Source organism: Panulirus ornatus, chromosome 7 (genome assembly GCF_036320965.1).
Source record: "Panulirus ornatus isolate Po-2019 chromosome 7, ASM3632096v1, whole genome shotgun sequence".
NCBI lineage: Eukaryota > Metazoa > Arthropoda > Malacostraca > Decapoda > Palinuridae > Panulirus > Panulirus ornatus.
The window spans coordinates 4,584,147-4,602,398 of record NC_092230.1 but is presented as its reverse complement, the minus strand read 5'-3'; the positions used below and the strand labels follow the sequence as shown (position 1 = coordinate 4,602,398).

The window sequence follows — 18,252 nt, the reverse complement described above, 5'->3', positions numbered from 1 at the left end:
AAATTGTGATCCTTTCCAATATGTGTATATGAGTGGATCGGTCATTCTTCTGTTTTCTGGCACTAGCTCATGGACTCTGGAAACGGCAATTAAGTATAATGATGAATAAATATATATATATATATATATATTCATACATATTCGCCATATCCCATGTTAGTGAGGTAGTGTCAAGAACAGATGGCTGAGCCTCAGATCTGCTACTAGTGCTGTATCATATAGTTATGGAAAGGACCTTCATACTGTGCTCCACTAGAGGTAATGGGAGGTCATGTAGGAAGAGATTGAAAGGGGTTTGAGAAAAAACTGCTCCCTGGGAACTCCATTTTAGTGCCTACTGGAAGTGACTCTGGCTTGGCAGCCTGCTTTTGAATTGGCCAACCACAGTTTTTCATTGTTATGGAGGATTACATGAAGTCTTTTGTGTGAGTGTTTTGGGATGGACGGGAGTATTGGTTGTTTGAAACCATCTAGGATATGTTGTGTGAGGTCTGTGTGCAGTTTGATAATAGAATGGTTGAGTGTGAAGCAATGTTGTGGTGAGAGTGGAAGGTTTGGTTGAATCTGTTCTGGATTATTTTTTTAAAGGTTGAGTTTGAAAGAGAAGTATTATAGTCCAGTAGGAGAAGGGAGAGTTGTGTTGTTTTAGGACTTTTACTATTTGGTAAGCTTCCAGGTGTTGGAAATTTTGCTGTGTAACCAGATTGGGCCAGATTGTGTTGTCTGGAAGTTTAAATTTTGTCAGGACCTGTTGCTAGAGAGATCTTTAAGGTTTTAACTCTGATGCATCTGTCAAGGTGGGTGAGCTGTTGGTTCTTTGTAAATTTTGTGAAGGTCTTTTATTACTTTCCTGCTTACTTTGTGGCTGATTTTTGTGTTATGTTTCATGAGTATGTTTGTATGTTTGTTCTAGATTGGTATGGGAATTGTGGATCTTCTTCATTGTGCCCCAGAGTTGGTTGCTGTGGGTTTTCGGCTCATTGTACAAAGTAAGGGGTGCCTGTGTGTGGTTTTGGTGCATTACACAGGACTGCTAGAGACTGAGTGCAAACAAAAGTTTCCTTATTTTTTCTTTTCTTGGCCCTACCTTGCTGATGCAGAGGTTGGCGATGCTGTTTCCTATGGGGCAGGGTGGTGCCGGGAATGGATGAAGGCAAGGAAGTATGAATGAATGTGTATGTATATATATGTTGATATGTATATTTATGTATATGGGCATTCATGTATATATGTATGTGTTTATGAGTGGATGGACCATTCTTTGTCTGTTTCCTGGCATTACCTCGCTGATGCTGGAAATGGCGATCAAGTATAATAAATAAATGAATATATATTTATAGATACAGATTTTCCACTCGGAGTATTAGATGTTTTTCCAGAAGGTACTGCTTCAAGCAAAACAACTCTTAAGTGAACCACATATTCACAGACTTACATAAGTTGAGGTATGTTCCAGGGTCAAATATTTTGACTTAACATATTACTTTGAAATTGGCACTTAATTATTCCATGCCTGTTTTGCACTGCTATTGTACTGTGTTAGCTATACAGTAACTGTAGTAAAATAGTAAGAATGTAGAATATTAAAAGAATAGATAGTTTGTTTAAGGGTGGTTATAGGTTGTGGTATTGGCTGGAATTGCATAAAGATTTGTACATGATGTGTGGCACATCATACAAACACTACTATATGCACATTTACAAAAGAAGGCTGAAAAACCTGTACATGAAGGTTTGATGGTAAAATATGATGGAGCCATACATCAGCACTGGGACAAGTACTCCTCCTTGAGAGCTTCTTGTGCACTTTACATAAGTCCCTTGTCAACCACAGAAGTTATGTTCCTGGAAGACCCCGTGGTTAGCAAAACCATGGTTGTCACAATACAAGGCCTATAGGAAATGGGGAGCAAGTGCCTCATGAAAGACTTACCTTAAAATTTCTGTAATGAATGCTGGAACGTTAAAAGTGCGCATGTTATACTTCAAAGACAATATGCATATTCTATAATAGTTTAAGAGAATTATGTACAAAACAGAAAAGTAATAATATGATGGCATTGTGTTACCCCTAATGCCTTGCCTCCAGTACCACTTCCAAGCAGCCAGTCATTGGTGCCACACAAAAGACTGCCTATGCTCTTCCTAGTTGTGACACTCCTTTGGTGGTCTGCTTGGCTTGGCTATAAGCAGCCTGTGACCATGTGATTCTCACTCAATATATGGAAAAAAATTTGGTGGTGCTGTGGAAAACTGTGGATGCTCAAAAATTTATGTTGTTTGGTAAAATGGTACTCATTATTCTAAGTTTGAAAACTCCAAACTGTGTTTGACAAGACTGTGGTAGGCAAGGGACCTCTGTACAGATATATTTTTCCCATTTGCCAAAGTTTTCAGTGCACTCCTAATTTTTTCTTTCTTGCATGACTCTGCTTTCAGTTCATCATTTATCCTTCCATCCTTACTAACTTTTCTCCCAAATCTGTAGACTTATCCACAACTTCACTATCTTCATGATGCTTTCTTAATCAGGTCTTTAAGATATTTTCCTCAACTTGCTTGCACTAGTGTTACCAGCCCTCCCCCAGATTTTTCTTATATACCACCAGTCCTTACCTTTCTTCTGCTTTTATTCACGTACATTCAGATCATATTGTTATTCTCCTCCAAATTTTGATTAATATTTCTTCAAAGATCCTCAATTGCTTTTATTTGATTATATTTTATATTTAACTCTTTTGTTCAGGGCTTCATATTCTACAATCTTTGTTCTATATTCATCACTGAAAAAGAGCAGTGAATTACATAAAGCAGCTACTTCAAATGAGATCATTTACTGTTTTAACTAAATCAGTGCCCAACTTAACCACTTTAAAACAAAAATGATTTAAGCAGGGATTACCTGTATATATATTAATGTGTGTGTGTGTGTGTGTGTGTGTGAATCTGTATATATGTAAATATGATATGTATGTGTGACTTTGTGTTGTTATACATTTGCATTTATATATTTTATATGTTTTTGAATATAAATACAGGTCCTTATTACCTGTGAGCCCTCCTCAAGCCACCATACTTCCTGGAAACCTGTTCACTCATACATTGTCTTTTCATAATAAAAAGAAAATGGAAGTTCCCCCATTGCAAATGAAATTCAAATAACCAAGTATCTCGTAGCTTCTTCTGTTAGCTTTCTAGTTTTAGAATAGTATATTGAGTTCCAGATGAAGTTAGAATTTGATTTGTTAGCTTCTTTTGAAAATCTTTGCATTTTATTTGGATAATCGGCTTACTACGAGTTCTTTAGCCTTTATCTACAACCGACATGTTCCCAGTGGAACCCTCTAGATGACGGTATTTTTAGATTTTCAAAAATCAAAATTATATTCATATTAGTCTTATCAATTAATGAAAAAGGTCAAGAAGATTGAGAAAAAGAATAATGAAATATTATAGGTTAACCATATTTATTGCTGTACAGACATTCAGATTTGGCATGCCATGCATGCTCGGCTTATCACATTTCTTGACTTTTGTAGACTCATCTACCTTCATCTCTTCCCCACTACCACCTATGGATTACTAATATGCAAAGGACTTTTCCCAGTGCAAACAGGTCAACATTCACTTAATCATTTTCATTGTAAGTAGTACCCCAATGACTGTCTCATATTGGCGTGTGTTGTACTGAGCTTTGTTGCCAGGGCCATACCAACAAAGTGCACCTTCAGCTTTAAATATTTGGCACACAGACAAAATTGCAAACCCCAGGTAATCACTAGCAACTGTCAAAATGGACTCCATGGTAGTTATCGTTAATGTGTATGTGCCAGTGGTGTATTACAGGCTTTATTACCAAAACTGTAAATCTTTACTTTTGTACAGCTTATAACCATTATGTGTTTTATGGAATCAAGTTGAAGGTTGCCATTGAATTAGTGGTTTGTATGTATATATTGGATATGATTCAATGTATGGAATTTCTAGTCAATTATACACATAAATTTGCTGACACTGTATATAAATAATAATTCATTTTTTTGGCCTTAATACTATAAACTTATTCATCTTCCGTTTATCTTAAATTTTACTGTATCATGCATTAATTTATGAATCATCTTTATGTACTTGCTTCATGCTGAGAAAAAAGGAAACATTTAAATTCAGTTCTTCCACAGAAAATAGTGTATAATTATTTTTCATGAAATAGCTACACTGTGTAGTATATTGATATTACTAAATGTATCTAATATATATAATTTTTTCTTACAAAAAGAATAGCTTGCAGTTTTTTTTTTTAGTTTATTAGTACTGTTATGGATTGTAAAATTAGGTTGTATCTTTGGAATGAGTTTTTCCAATTATTATGGCTGGGAGCACATATTGTTCAGATTGTGTGTACTTACTTGCATGCATGGATGTTGAACTTCTCTTTAAGTTTTGGATAAATTTTTTTTCAGCCAGTATTAAAGGAGAAGAAAAAACTTGCCAAGGGGCTACATTTTTTATTACTTGTAGTGCAATATAACTGATGGTATGATGCTTATCCTGAATTTCATGCTTCACTAGCTGGTTGACTTTTTTTTCTGTCCTTAAGGTCTACTGGATGAGAAAGCCATATACATGACCACATATGTAATTAATATTGTTGAGAAATTATTCCACTGTGAGTAGTGTGTGTTGTGTGTGGTAATCTTCTGACAGGTTTTAATGTACATACTTTTTTGCTGAGAATACCTTTGCATTTAGATAATGATTTCATTTAGTATATAGTATCACATTTTCATGTGTGAAATGTACAGACTGTTGTATTGTAAATATTGTAAACTGCCAGATATTATATGGATAATATAGAGAATTTGCCATCCTCTGCATTTTGTTTAAATGATACTCCTTTTTAACTATATAAAGCTGTTGAGAATTATTGAATGCTGACAGTGGCATGGAGGAAGTACATGAGTATGCAGCTTATATTAGGAAGAAACTTTATTTTTTGTATTTACATATTATCTATATATTTCATATTATTATCTGGAAGCAAAGAGAAACTCTAAAAAAGTGATTTTTTATAGACCTTATATACAGGATACAGTTCTCCAATAAAACAAAACACGATCATGTTTTTCATGGAGATTTATTTATAAAAAGTTGAGAAAGTACGATTGTAAAGATTTTTTTTTGTGACAGGGTTCTCTATAGACTTATATATTAACCTCCACTTTATCGTCACTCAATTATAGCGAGTCGGGAAGCTTTGCCCTTGATCTTCTGACTTCCGTTAAGACATAGCTGTCAAAACCTCTTGAGAAATTATCAATGAAATTTAGTCAAACAATTATTACTGTCACAGCACAACAGAAACTGATAATATAAATTGCCAAATAGAATACAGTTTTGCAATGTTTCACTAATGACACCTCTTATTAAACTACATATCTTTTCTGCATTCTTAGTTTCCAAGTTAGGAAGAACAAACTTCTGAAGAAGCATTTCCTGGAGGTGAAACACTCGGTATCATTTCAGAAGGGACTGGTCAGTTCTTGAACTTCCATTGTTACAATTTATTTCATACATGTGCTACAGACACCTGTATTTACCCATTATCCAGCTGTGACGTACAGGATCTGCTATATCTGGTCTTACATTACTCTAGCACCATAGTAATGAGGTCTGTAACATGGCTTTACAAGTGCCATGGTGTCTGAAAGGTCTTCACTTGAAAGGAGAATTGTTGCCTGTCAGTGTTTAGGTTAAGCCAATATATCTCAGTTTGGTTCCTGCTTTGCTTTCCTTTCTCTCCATAGATGATGGGCAACTCACAAGTAAGGTGCAATTGGGGGTGACACTTTATTCTGGGGAAGGTCATGGACAGCACTGACATACTGTAACAGCTTTTTGAAGGCAGAATGTTTGTCATAAACACTGCACTGGTGATGTCACACTCAGGAAGAGATACTCATCATGGTAGATATGGATAACATCTTTCTTGGGTTTTCAAAAATCCATGTACACATGAATGTAGCATTCATCTGAAAGGCTTCATGAATATCCAACATATTTGTAGGCCTTAGCAACTAGGCTGACTTTAATACAAAAGTATAGCAGTATCAGTCATATCAGTATCGTCAAAATTAAGAAAAGTCTACAATGTATTTGAGAGATCAGTGGCATGCTCTATTGGATTTGTGTGTCATGTCTGTAAAAGACTAATGATATCAGTGCTCAAAATTTCATTTTGGAGGAATCTCAGATCTTCAGATATGACCTCTACCTCCTAGGTGATAGACTATTAACGGTAATAATGAACCACTCGGTGTAACATTATGGCAACTACATTATTAATCATTATATTAAGCACTCCTGTCATCAAAATACATCACCACATATTCCCAGCTTTTTAGAATTATCAAGAAAAAAGTTTACAATTTTTGGGTGTGGGCCGTTACATTGTCTGGGCTCCAGCTTCAATTAATCATAATAGTTTAATATTCTATTTTCACACATACAACTGATACATCACGAATGGTTAAGTTAGCCATATCCACCTCTAGTTAGCTTTGTAGTGACCCTAGGTCACCTTAATGACGTCGCCCATTAATTGGGTGACAGACTGTGACCTCACCTGACCAAATAACCCTTGGAAGAATGTTTTGTTGGCCAATCCTATACATCTGCACCTACAGTATTAATCCTTGACACACTCGACACCGGCGGTAGTAGATGAAAAGCTGCCACAATCATTATAGATAACCCCTCTCTTTCCATAAGAAGCGCCGCTCTTATGGACTTCAAGTCAACCACCAGTAGAAAGGTCAGAAGTGTGCGACATTCCGCTTCAACATCTCTAATTCTAGTTCCCTTTGAGAGTAGCTATCCCTCACAGACATGACCTCACCGCTTCTTAAATATCCGAGTATCCGCAGCAAGGCAGTTGACTCACCACTGGACAAGTGTACCACTTCGGTACCTGAAGTCTTGGCGATGGAACTCCGACTCGATGGAACTCCGACTCGAGCTGCCCTTTGGCGTCTCCATCATTAGGTGTCCCAAAGGAACTCCAGCCGCCCTTATCTCCCAGACAAGTTTCATTGTGGTGCCTCATCGACATCCACCTTTGATAGGAATCGCATGGGACATCGCCCGTCAAGAGCAACAGCTATATAACAACAAGGGACCTACATGCACGCCCGCGGCACTCCTGCATCCATAGCGCCTCTCCAGGAACCTCCTACAACCCAAGCACTGTTCGGCAGCCGCCGCACATTCCAGGAGCCGCGATACAGGCCGCACAAACTTCCTACAGGAGCTCCATGTTGACTTGGGAGCCTGGCATTTCTTCCTCATGTTCCTGGATTCATGTGACGCCTCGTACCATCACAGGACCCCAGCCAAGCCTGTCGTCAGGTATTACTCGACCTACCTTGCTTTACCTCTTCTTCCCCGTTAATCCTGCTGCTCCGGCAGCCCATTGCCCTCTGTTACCTCACCCTCTATATCCCACCCTTCGTCAGCCATACAAACAAGTGGTCATGTGAGCTGCTCGTTCCGTTACAACCGTCCAATCAGCAGCATTTACTCCCCTGTGACGTCATTGTGCCGCCAACTGCCCCGCATGTTGACCACCTCATAACTCGCTGGGTCTCCGGGCGAGCTGGACGTCTCATTATAGCTTGTGACCGTTGCCATATTACATCATTTTGTCATACAGCTTTTGGTAAAGGTGTTTGGAAATGCCTGAAATCTTCCATCAGTTTTCCCCAAGTTTACTATGTCGGCTGGTCGTTGCCATAGACACAGCTCAGGGGAACCAGCAGTTTCCAAGGGTAGTTCATCAACTCTACCGTTTCTAGGGTAAGTACCCTAAAGAGATATGTATAGATTTATATGTAATGTGTTTACATGTATATGCTTAAGCTATATGATTTTCACTAATATTTGTAGATAGTGTGGGTACGAGATTATTCATTGATAAAAATTCCCCAAGACTAAGCCTGACCCAAGTTCTTGCACAGAGCGACCAGTATCACTGTGCTCTGTATATATATATATATATATATATATATATATATATATATATATATATATATATATATATATATATATATTGTGTAAAATACCATTAATGGCTCCAGCACCCTAAACAAGTGAGTGACCAATTTCCTTGTGCCATCTTAATTTGTTACGTTAGCTTCTTGGCGGGTGTGATGAATATACAGTGGTTATATGATTATATTGATGCGTATTTACATGAACTTTCTTATGAATATAAGATAAAAAAAAAAAAGGCGTTGGTTTTTGTGAAATATGACATCCACGACGAAGCATTTTCAGAAGTACCCATTAGTCTGGCCTCGCATTGTTAGCCCTAATTTTACATTGTAATAATAGATTGCTAGCACCATATTTTGTCATTTGCCATTATAAATATTACATTGATTTAATATTTCACCGGAAATTAGTATAAAGTGGGGCTACCATAATTATTAGGATATTCATCTGGCATTCAAAGCGACCAACCCAACCGAAACAAACATATTTTCCATTTCGAAATTCATTAGAATCATTCGGGATATTATTTACTATTTCATTGTAAATACATACAGGTGAATTATCATTAGTTTTGGAATTTAAAGTGTTTTTCTGATGGTTGTTGATGTGTTTTGGTTGTGTTTTTCTGACCATCTTCATTTCTACTTCATATCACAAGCTTTTGAGATATCTACATCCATTTATCCATCAGTAATAGGGCTACCCCCTGTTGACACAAGGTTTTTGGATGGAGAAAATTACAAAAAAAATGAGTGATTTGCTTTAGAAATGAAGGTCAGAGTTGTTCCAAAGACAATCAAATACCATCAGAAAACCAATTTCAACTAAAGCTAACAAAACTTTGCCGAGTCTCTGAAACGTTATGAAAAATCCCTTTGATTAACGAGCAAGACTCCAATATTGTCTCACTCTAAAACTTGAATTCAGTGTCCCTGAGAGAATCTTAATGTAGATTTTTACGCGAATGAAATATTAATTTTCCGTGGATGGTTAAAGACCCGTGAATAACAAAATTTCATAACCATTCACATCCGTTACGCAACCGATTTTTGGTATATGTATACTGTCAATGGATTGAACCAGGGCATGTGAAGCGTCTGGGGTAAACCATGGAAAGTTCTGTGGGGCCTGGATGTGGAAAGGGAGCTGTGGTTTCGGTGCATTATTACATGACAGCTAGAGACTGTGTGTCTTTTCCTAGCGCTACCTCGCACTTATGAGGGGGAAGGGGGTTGTAATTCCATGTGTGGCGAGGTGGCGATGGGAATGAATAAAGGCAGACAGTATGAATTATGTACATGTGTATATATGTATATGTCGGTGTGTGTATATATATGTATACGTTGAGATGTATAGGTATGTATTGGTGCGTGTGTGGACGTGTATGTATATACATGTGTATGTGGGTGGGTTGGGCCATTCTTTCGTCTGATTCCTTGCGCTACCTCGCTAACGTGGTTTCATTGCATTTCATATGACGGCTCGACTGTTTCTTGGCGCTACCTCGCTGGCGCGAGGGGCGATGACCAGATGTTGGGGAGAAGAGAATGTGTTATATTTCTTTACCTTTGATTCGTGCATTTTTGCTCTATGTCATGGGGCGGTGTGGCGTCTGAAATGGATGAAGGCGAGAAAGTAGGAATATATATATATATATATATATATATATATATATATATATATATATATATATATATATATATATATATATTTTTTTTTTTTTTCATACTATTCGCCATTTCCCGCGATAGCGAGGTAGCGTTAAGAACAGAGGACTGGGCCTTTGAGGGAATATCCTCACCTGGCCCTCTTCTCTGTTCCTTCTTTTGGGAAAAAAAAAAAAAAAAAACGAGAGGGGAGGATTTCCAGCCCCCCGCTCCCTTCCCTTTTAGTCGCCTTCTACGACACGCAGGGAATACGTGGGAAGTATTCTTTCTCCCCTATCCCCAGGGAAAATATATATATATATATATATATATATATATATATATATATATATATATATATATATATATTTTTTTTTTTTATACTATTCGCCATTTCCCGCGATAGCGAGGTAGCGTTAAGAACAGAGGACTGGGCCTTTGAGGGAATATCCTCACCTGGCCCTCTTCTCTGTTCCTTCTTTTGGGAAAAAAAAAAAAAAAAAAAGAGAGGGGAGGATTTCCAGCCCCCCGCTCCCTTCCCTTTTAGTCGCCTTCTACGACACGCAGGGAATACGTGGCAAGTATTCTTTCTCCCCTATCCCCAGGGAAATATATATATTCAATATATATATTCAATATTATAATTTGTCGCTGTATCCTGCGTTAGCGAGGTAGCGCAGGAAACAGACGAAAGAATGGCCCATACACACGTATATAAATAAACGCCCACACACGCACATATTCATACCTCTACATTTCAACATATAGATACACAGACATATACATATATACACATGTACATATTCATACTTGCTGCCTTTGTCCATTTCGTCGCCACCCCGCCACACATGAAATGACAATCCCCTCCCCCCTGCGCGCACGTGAGGTAGCGCTAGGAAAAGCCAGCAAAGGCCACATTCATTCACACTCAGTCTCTAGCTGTCATGTGTAATGCACTGAAAGCATAGCTCCCTTTCCACATCCACGCCCCAGAGAACTTTCCATGGTTTACCCAAGACGCTTCACATGCCCTGGTTCAATCCATTGACAGCACGTCGACCCCTGTATACCACATCGTTCCACTTCACTCTATGCCTTGCACGCCTTTCACCCTCCTGCATGTTCAGGCCCTAATTGCTCAAAATCTTTTTCATTCCATCCTTCCACCTTCAATTTGGTCTCCCACTTCTCGTTCCCTCCGTCTCTGACACATATATCCTCTTTGTCAATCTTTCCTCATTCATTCTCTCCATATGACCAAACCATTTCAATACACCATCTTCTGCTCTCTCAACCACACTCTTTTTATTACCACACCTCTCTTACCCTTTCATTACTTACTTGATCAAACTACCTCACAACACATACTGTCCTCAAACATTTAATTTCCAATACATCCACTCTCCTCCGCATAACCTCATCTATAGCCCACGCCTCGCAACCATACAACATTGTTGGAACCACTACTCCTTCAAACATACCCCTTCCCCCACCCTGTGACTCACTTCTGCTTCCATGGTTCTATCTGCTGCTAAGTCCACTCCCAGATATCTAAAACACTTCATCTCCTCCAGTTTTTCTCCATTCAAACTTACCTCCCAATTTACTTGTCCCTCAACCCTACTGAATTTAATAACCTTGCTCTTATTCACATTCACTCAACTTTCTCCTTTCACACACTTTTCCAAGCTCGGTCACCAATATTTGCTGTTTCTGACCTGAATCAGCCATTATAAGGAATATATCTATATGTTATTGAGGAAAATACCCATAAAAGTAGTATACCATCCTCCATATTGGCAAATGGCTTGTTGAGTTGACAGGGGAGGGCCCTGGCTGGTGGCATGGATATTTTACAGGTGTGATTTAGTTCAACATATTTTTTTTTTTTTTTTTATACTTTGTCGCTGTCTCCCGCGTTTGCGAGGTAGCGCAAGGAAACAGACGAAAGAAATGGCCCAACCCCCCCCCCCCATACACATGTATATACATACGTCCACACACGCAAATATACATACCTACACAGCTTTCCATGGCTTACCCCAGACGCTTCACATGCCTTGATTCAATCCACTAACAGCACGTCAACCCCGGTATACCACATCGCTCCAATTCACTCTATTCCTTGCCCTCCTTTCACCCTCCTGCATGTTCAGGCCCCGATCACACAAAATCTTTTTCACTCCATCTTTCCACCTCCAATTTGGTCTCCCTCTTCTCCTTGTTCCCTCCACCTCCGACACATATATCCTCTTGGTCAATCTTTCCTCACTCATCCTCTCCATGTGCCCAAACCACTTCAAAACACCCTCTTCTGCTCTCTCAACCACGCTCTTTTTATTTCCACACATCTCTCTTACCCTTACGTTACTCACTCGATCAAACCACCTCACACCACACATTGTCCTCAAACATCTCATTTCCAGCACATCCATCCTCCTGTGCACAACTCTATCCATAGCCCACGCCTCGCAACCATACAACATTGTTGGAACCACTATTCCTTCAAACATACCCATTTTTGCTTTCTGAGATAATGTTCTCGACTTCCACACATTCTTCAAGGCCCCCAGAATTTTCGCCCCCCTCCCCCACCCTATGATCCACTTCCGCTTCCATGGTTCCATCCGCTGCCAGATCCACTCCCAGATATCTAAAACACTTCACTTCCTCCAGTTTTTCTCCATTCAAACTCACCTCCCAATTGACTTGACCCTCAACCCCACTGTACCTAATAACCTTGCTCTTATTCACATTTACTCTTAACTTTCTTCCTCCACACACTTTACCAAACTCAGTCACCAGCTTCTGCAGTTTCTCACATGAATCAGCCACCAGCGCTGTATCATCAGCGAACAACAACTGACTCACTTCCCAAGCTCTCTCATCCCCAACAGACTTCATACTTGCCCCTCTTTCCAAAACTCTTGCATTTACCTCCCTAACAACCCCATCCATAAACAAATTAAACAACCATGGAGACATCACACACCCCTGCCGCAAACCTACATTCACTGAAAACCAATCACTTTCCTCTCTTCCTACACGTACACATGCCTTACATCCTCGATAAAAACTTTTCACTGCTTCTAACAACTTTCCTCCCACACCATATATTCTTAATACCTTCCACAGAGCATCTCTATCAACTGTATCATATGCCTTCTCCAGATCCATAAATGCTACATACAAATCCATTTGCTTTGTATATTAATATAATATATTTAATATATTACGCACTTTTTGGTGTTTCGTTTGATTTTACAATCACATACATTATCTAATCATTATCTTTTTTTCTACATATCCATACCTTTTAAGATACTTGTTACACTTAATTAGTCACTGTCTTCCGCATTAGCGAGGTAGCGCAAGGAAACAGATGAAAGAATGGCCCAACGCACCCACATACACATGTATATACATAAACACCCACACATGAACAAATACATACCTATATATTTCGATGTATACATACATATACATACACAAGCATATATATACATGTACATATTCATACTTGCTGCCTTTATCCCTTCCCATCACCACCACGCCACAAATGAAAAAGCAGCACCCCCCTCCACCATACGCACAAGGTAGCACTAGGAAAAGACAACAAAGGCCACATTCGTTCACACTGTCTCTAGCTGTCATGTGTAATGCACCAAAACCACAGCTTCCCTTACCACATCCAGGCCCCACAAAACTTTCCATGGTTTACCCCAGACGCTTCACATGCCCTGGTTCAATCCATTGACAGCATGTCGATCCTGGTATACCACATCGTTCACTCTATTCCTTGCACGCCTTTCATCCTCCTGTATGTTGAGGCCCTGATTGCTCAAAATCTTTTTCATTCCATCCTTGCACCTCCAATTTGGTGTCCCACTTCTTGTTCCCTCCACCTCTGACACATATATCCTCTTTGTCAATCTTTCCTCACTCATTCTCTCCATGTGACCAAACCATTTCAATAAACCCTCTTCTGCTCTTTCAACAACACTCTTTTAAAATACTATACACAATATATACATGAGTTTGTATGTGGAACTTATGGATCTGGAGAAAGCATATGATAGGATTGATAAAGATGCCTTGTGGAAGGTCTTCAGAATATATGGAGTGGAAAGAAGCCCACTGGAAGCATTGAGAAGTTTTTATCAAGGGTGTAAGGCATGAGTATGGTTAGGAAAAGAGGAGACTGAATGGTTCTAAGTGAAGCTTGGTGTTGGAGAGGGGCGAGTATGCAGTCTGTGAGGGTAAAACAATAGTGAGACTCGTCTGTCCTCATAAGAGGAAGACAAGCAATTTAAAGCAATGGGTGGCTTCCAGAAGGCAGGTTTCAGCCTATTAAGCAGGCCTTCTGAAATGAATATCCAAGTTTAAGGGTCAAGAGCCTTCATTACAATTATGGCAGTGTTCTGTGCTTTTCTTGACTAATCCTTATCAACATTATCATTGCCCATAAATTCCTGTTCTTGGGGTCATCAGTAACTTCCTGTTCCACCCTCCAGACTCCACTATTCACTACTTTCACTCAATCAAGTTTACTTACAATTACGAGCTTCTGCTGTAACACAGACATATTCTATATATCTATTTACAAGACTCAGCAGTGTTTAAGGCTAAAAGGTTAGGTGGTTTAAGAAATTCACCACAGTGTAAGTGTCCATCTATGAAACAGCACAAAGTCTTCTTGGCTTTCTATCAAAATATTGAGGTGATGTACTGGAGCTGATACTATGGATCTTACTTGATATCTTATTAATTTCTTTTAATGTTTTTGTATCGCTATTTTTGCAAAACATCTGAAGCTGCTTTATGTCTGAAATAGAATCCTAATAGTAATAATAAGAGTCAGTGGGTATTAATAATTTTTTGTGGAGGAACATTTTATATATATATGTACATATTAAATATACACCCCTAGTGTCTGAAAATGCAGTAACTTAAATCTTCAAAAAACCTCCCAAGAAATTACCAAAACATTAACTTAAACATTATCATATAGTACAACATATAAAAAAATCTGTATATCAAAGAACAGCAATATCAAACTTTAGCCCTCAGATATAGGATAAGCAAATTCACAAATTAACATCTCTCAAACACTCTGTACAACTCTGTAAGATTAGCAATTTGGAGGAAGGTGGTGTCTTGTGCAAAGTGCTGAGGAGGGAGTAGCATCTTCCTTATAGCTGGGTACACCAAATGCTCAACCTTCCATTGCCATCCTTGTTCACCATCCTGATGAGCAAAAAACATGATTTAGACTGTAGCTGCAGGGAAAGCAAGTGAGCACTATTTTTCTTTTTTACTAATAATTGGACAGGCATTATTTACTGAGTGAGCAAGTGCCCAAAGAAAGAAAAAATTTGAAAAAATTTTCTGCATAACTGTTAACTTTGGGAGCCAAATGCAAGCACCTTCATTTCTATCTCCACAAAAGCTTTCTACTTCATGAAGGATGGTTCATCCTAAAAATTCTTTTAACTTCAAATCTTTGCACAAAAGTAAAAACTAAAATGTATTTAGATTTTTCAAGAGCAGACTCTTCTCACAAAAAATTCATTTAACCTTTTGCGTTTTCATTCTAAAACTTTTTTTAACTAGTCCCTCGTAGCCATTTCTTGCCCCACTCATCATAATGTGTGCTCTTATCTACATCTGCATCCATTTCATATGGTCTCTCCAACTAATGAGAGGAGCCCACTTTTACAAATAAGAGTTCTGAAACTTGACTGATGCTTGCCAAATATGCCTGCAAATTCTAGTATTCAAAGTTAGAGAAGACGCTTGACACATTTGTCAATGAATTATGGATACTGTTTTGAGTATTCTAACACAACACCACTTACATTATGCTTCTACGGCAAAGAAGAAGACTATCAGAATGTAAATAGAATGACACTGTTTAGAGGAGACAAGGTAATGCAAATACAGAGCACTGTTTAGAGGAGACAAGGTAATGCAAATACAGAGGAAGGCTCTAACAATTGTAAAAAGAGCATTAAGTTATCATGAGGGACAGTTATACATGGATATAGCAATTGAAAAATATGGGTGAAATGTAGGTTTTGAAGAATGAAAACCCACTTCTCTAACAAAGCAGAGCCCTATGAGCATCTCAGAGTGTGCATCTGCTTGCAGAAGTGTAAAATACCAGTTTCACCCCTTAAAAGGAACAAATCCATAAGAATTCACCCCTTTAAACCACCATAAAATGTAAGGGATCAGTTTATGCTCAACCACTAAACTAAAGGACCACAAAGTAAAATGTCCTGGCCCATGACATCACAATACAGCTGATGAAGTTGGGCACACTGAGTCCCATACATTCATTCTCTGACTGTTGGTGTTTGCTTCAGGCCTGCTACTAACAAGTAGCACTGAATGGCTATTGCCCTCTAGTTGTATTTTGGGCTGAAAAATTAGTTAATGGTACATAACCTTGCACTAGGCCACTAAATGACTAGTGGGAAATACCTTGGTTTACAGTTTCAGCTAATTATTTACAGAAACTATTATATACAGATAAGAATCAGATCTGTCACTTAAGATACATGACTGCTTTTCAGAAAGCTTACGAAAACTTTCACCTACTCAACCTGGCATCAACAGTGGAGATACAGTTTACTTTACTGTATGCAGAACATCACTGCCCACCATTGTAAGTTGAGAAAACCCTAAAAATCAACTGAAACCCCTAAAGATATGCTGGCATTATATCCTAACAATATTGTGGATACTTCCACTGTTGATATGCTGACTAAAATAGATAAATCTGGGAAAAAATACCAACTTGGCCAACCAAAACAAACTTTATCACCACCATAATGGGGCAAGTAATGCTGAACAGAGCAAGTGCAGTAAGTGGTTGGGATCCAAGCTCTACTACATCACCTGTGCTGTGATGTCATGGGCCCAATTGTTTAGCCCTAAGAAAAGTATCCACCAATCCCACAGGTTTTATGGTTGTCAAAGGATATAAAATTCCCAAGGATGTGCCTCTTTTCTCTCTGGGAAATTTTTAACTTCACTGTAAGCCAGTGTTCTCTAATAAGCTCAAGGGCCTGCCCATAGGTGAAAACGAAGGTAGTGTAGAGACCAATATTGAAATGAAGGTCTTCCCTAATCAGTCTGAACTACAGAAGCTTCACTGTAGTTAGACAATCATATTAAGTTGAATAACTTGCTTACAGGTATTAACAAATGGTGTAACATTCTTTTTCAGTGTCATGTGCATTAAGCTCTTATTACTACTGTAATCCAAAGTATCTAAAATATAACAGTGGCCTAGATCTACATGAGGATACATCTGTGTGGCAATACCATAGGCAATTAATTCGATGGATATCATAAGTGTACTGTAATGCTTAAGCTTTATCTGTCTTCTTCAATAGGAAACATATTTGTCATAAAATCTAAAACTGAAATTCATTCAATATCCACAATATGAACTACTTAACCATTCCCTGCTCTCTAACTACTAAACTTGAAAGTCTTAATATTCCTTACTATTCTACATATTTTCATTTCACTGGAGATCAAGTTCATACAGCTTCTTTGTTCATTCACACACAACTTATTTCAATCAATTTTTCAGTCATACTCTGTTCTTAAATTTTTTTGTTCAATCTTTAAGTTTACCAGAAATTCATAAATACATTAAAATATACAAACATACTTCCTCTTCAGATGCTTGATTTCGTTGAATTGCATAAAACTTTGCTGTTTCCCGGCATAGCGTTTGGAAACAGTCTAGTTCTGTGTCCCATTCCACTTCCGTAGCCAAGCGCAACATGTACATTGGCAAACCCTCCATAGCTGGTACATAGTCATCTGTAAATTACAAAGTACTTATGAAATGTCAAGCATTAAAGAAGAACTGTTTTTCTCTCACAAAGATTCTCTTGACATACTTGAAGAGTAGAAGCACTATTCAGGGTTTGTGCTAAGTTCACACTCTTCCTTATCAATTCTTAATATACTTACCTACCTGTCTCGCCTTGTTCTGTTTATTAACTGCATTCTTGAAATTAGTTTCTTTCCATAGTTTAGTTGGAGTGAGTCTGAATGGAGAGAAACTTGAGATAGTGGCCTGTTTTAATACCTACAAGTGGAAATGGCAACAGACGGAAATATGAAAAATTAATATACCACAGGATGGGTGAAGGAGCAAAGGTTCTGGGTCTGTTGATAAATGTGTGAAAAGAGAAGTCACTGTCTGTGGACAAATATGGTAATTTTGATGTTGTAGTGGTCCCGCTGGTGCTGTATGAATGTGAGTCAAGGGTCTTGAATGCAAATGTATGGAAAAGAAAATGCCTGAGAACAATATGTGGCATAAGACGGTGACCAAGCAAGGAGTGACAATGAGATGAAGGTGTGGTAGTGAGTGAAGCATTTTGTAAAGAGCTCTGCAGTGTGATGAAATGGTTGGAACATCTGGAAACGATGAGTGATGAGAGACTGACCAAGGGGATAAAGGCATCAGAAGTGGAGGTGAATAAGGAGACGGGGAAACTGAGGATGAGATAGAAGGATGGAATGAAAG

General features: G+C 38.4%; 1 protein-coding gene across 1 annotated transcript in view; it reads right to left on the bottom strand.

The window, feature by feature from the left end:
• Positions 1–14,569: 14,569 nt before the first annotated feature.
• Positions 14,570–18,252, bottom strand: part of Mlh1 (DNA mismatch repair ATPase Mlh1) — a 39,310-nt gene continuing 35,627 nt past the window's right edge. Inside the window, exons 12-13 of the mRNA XM_071663165.1 lie at positions 17,383–17,537; positions 14,570–14,942 (exon numbers count right to left, since the gene is read on the bottom strand). Coding sequence (XP_071519266.1) covers positions 14,790–14,942; positions 17,383–17,537 — 308 coding nt within the window. The 3' untranslated portion in view covers positions 14,570–14,789. The remainder of the gene's footprint in view (positions 14,943–17,382; positions 17,538–18,252) is intronic.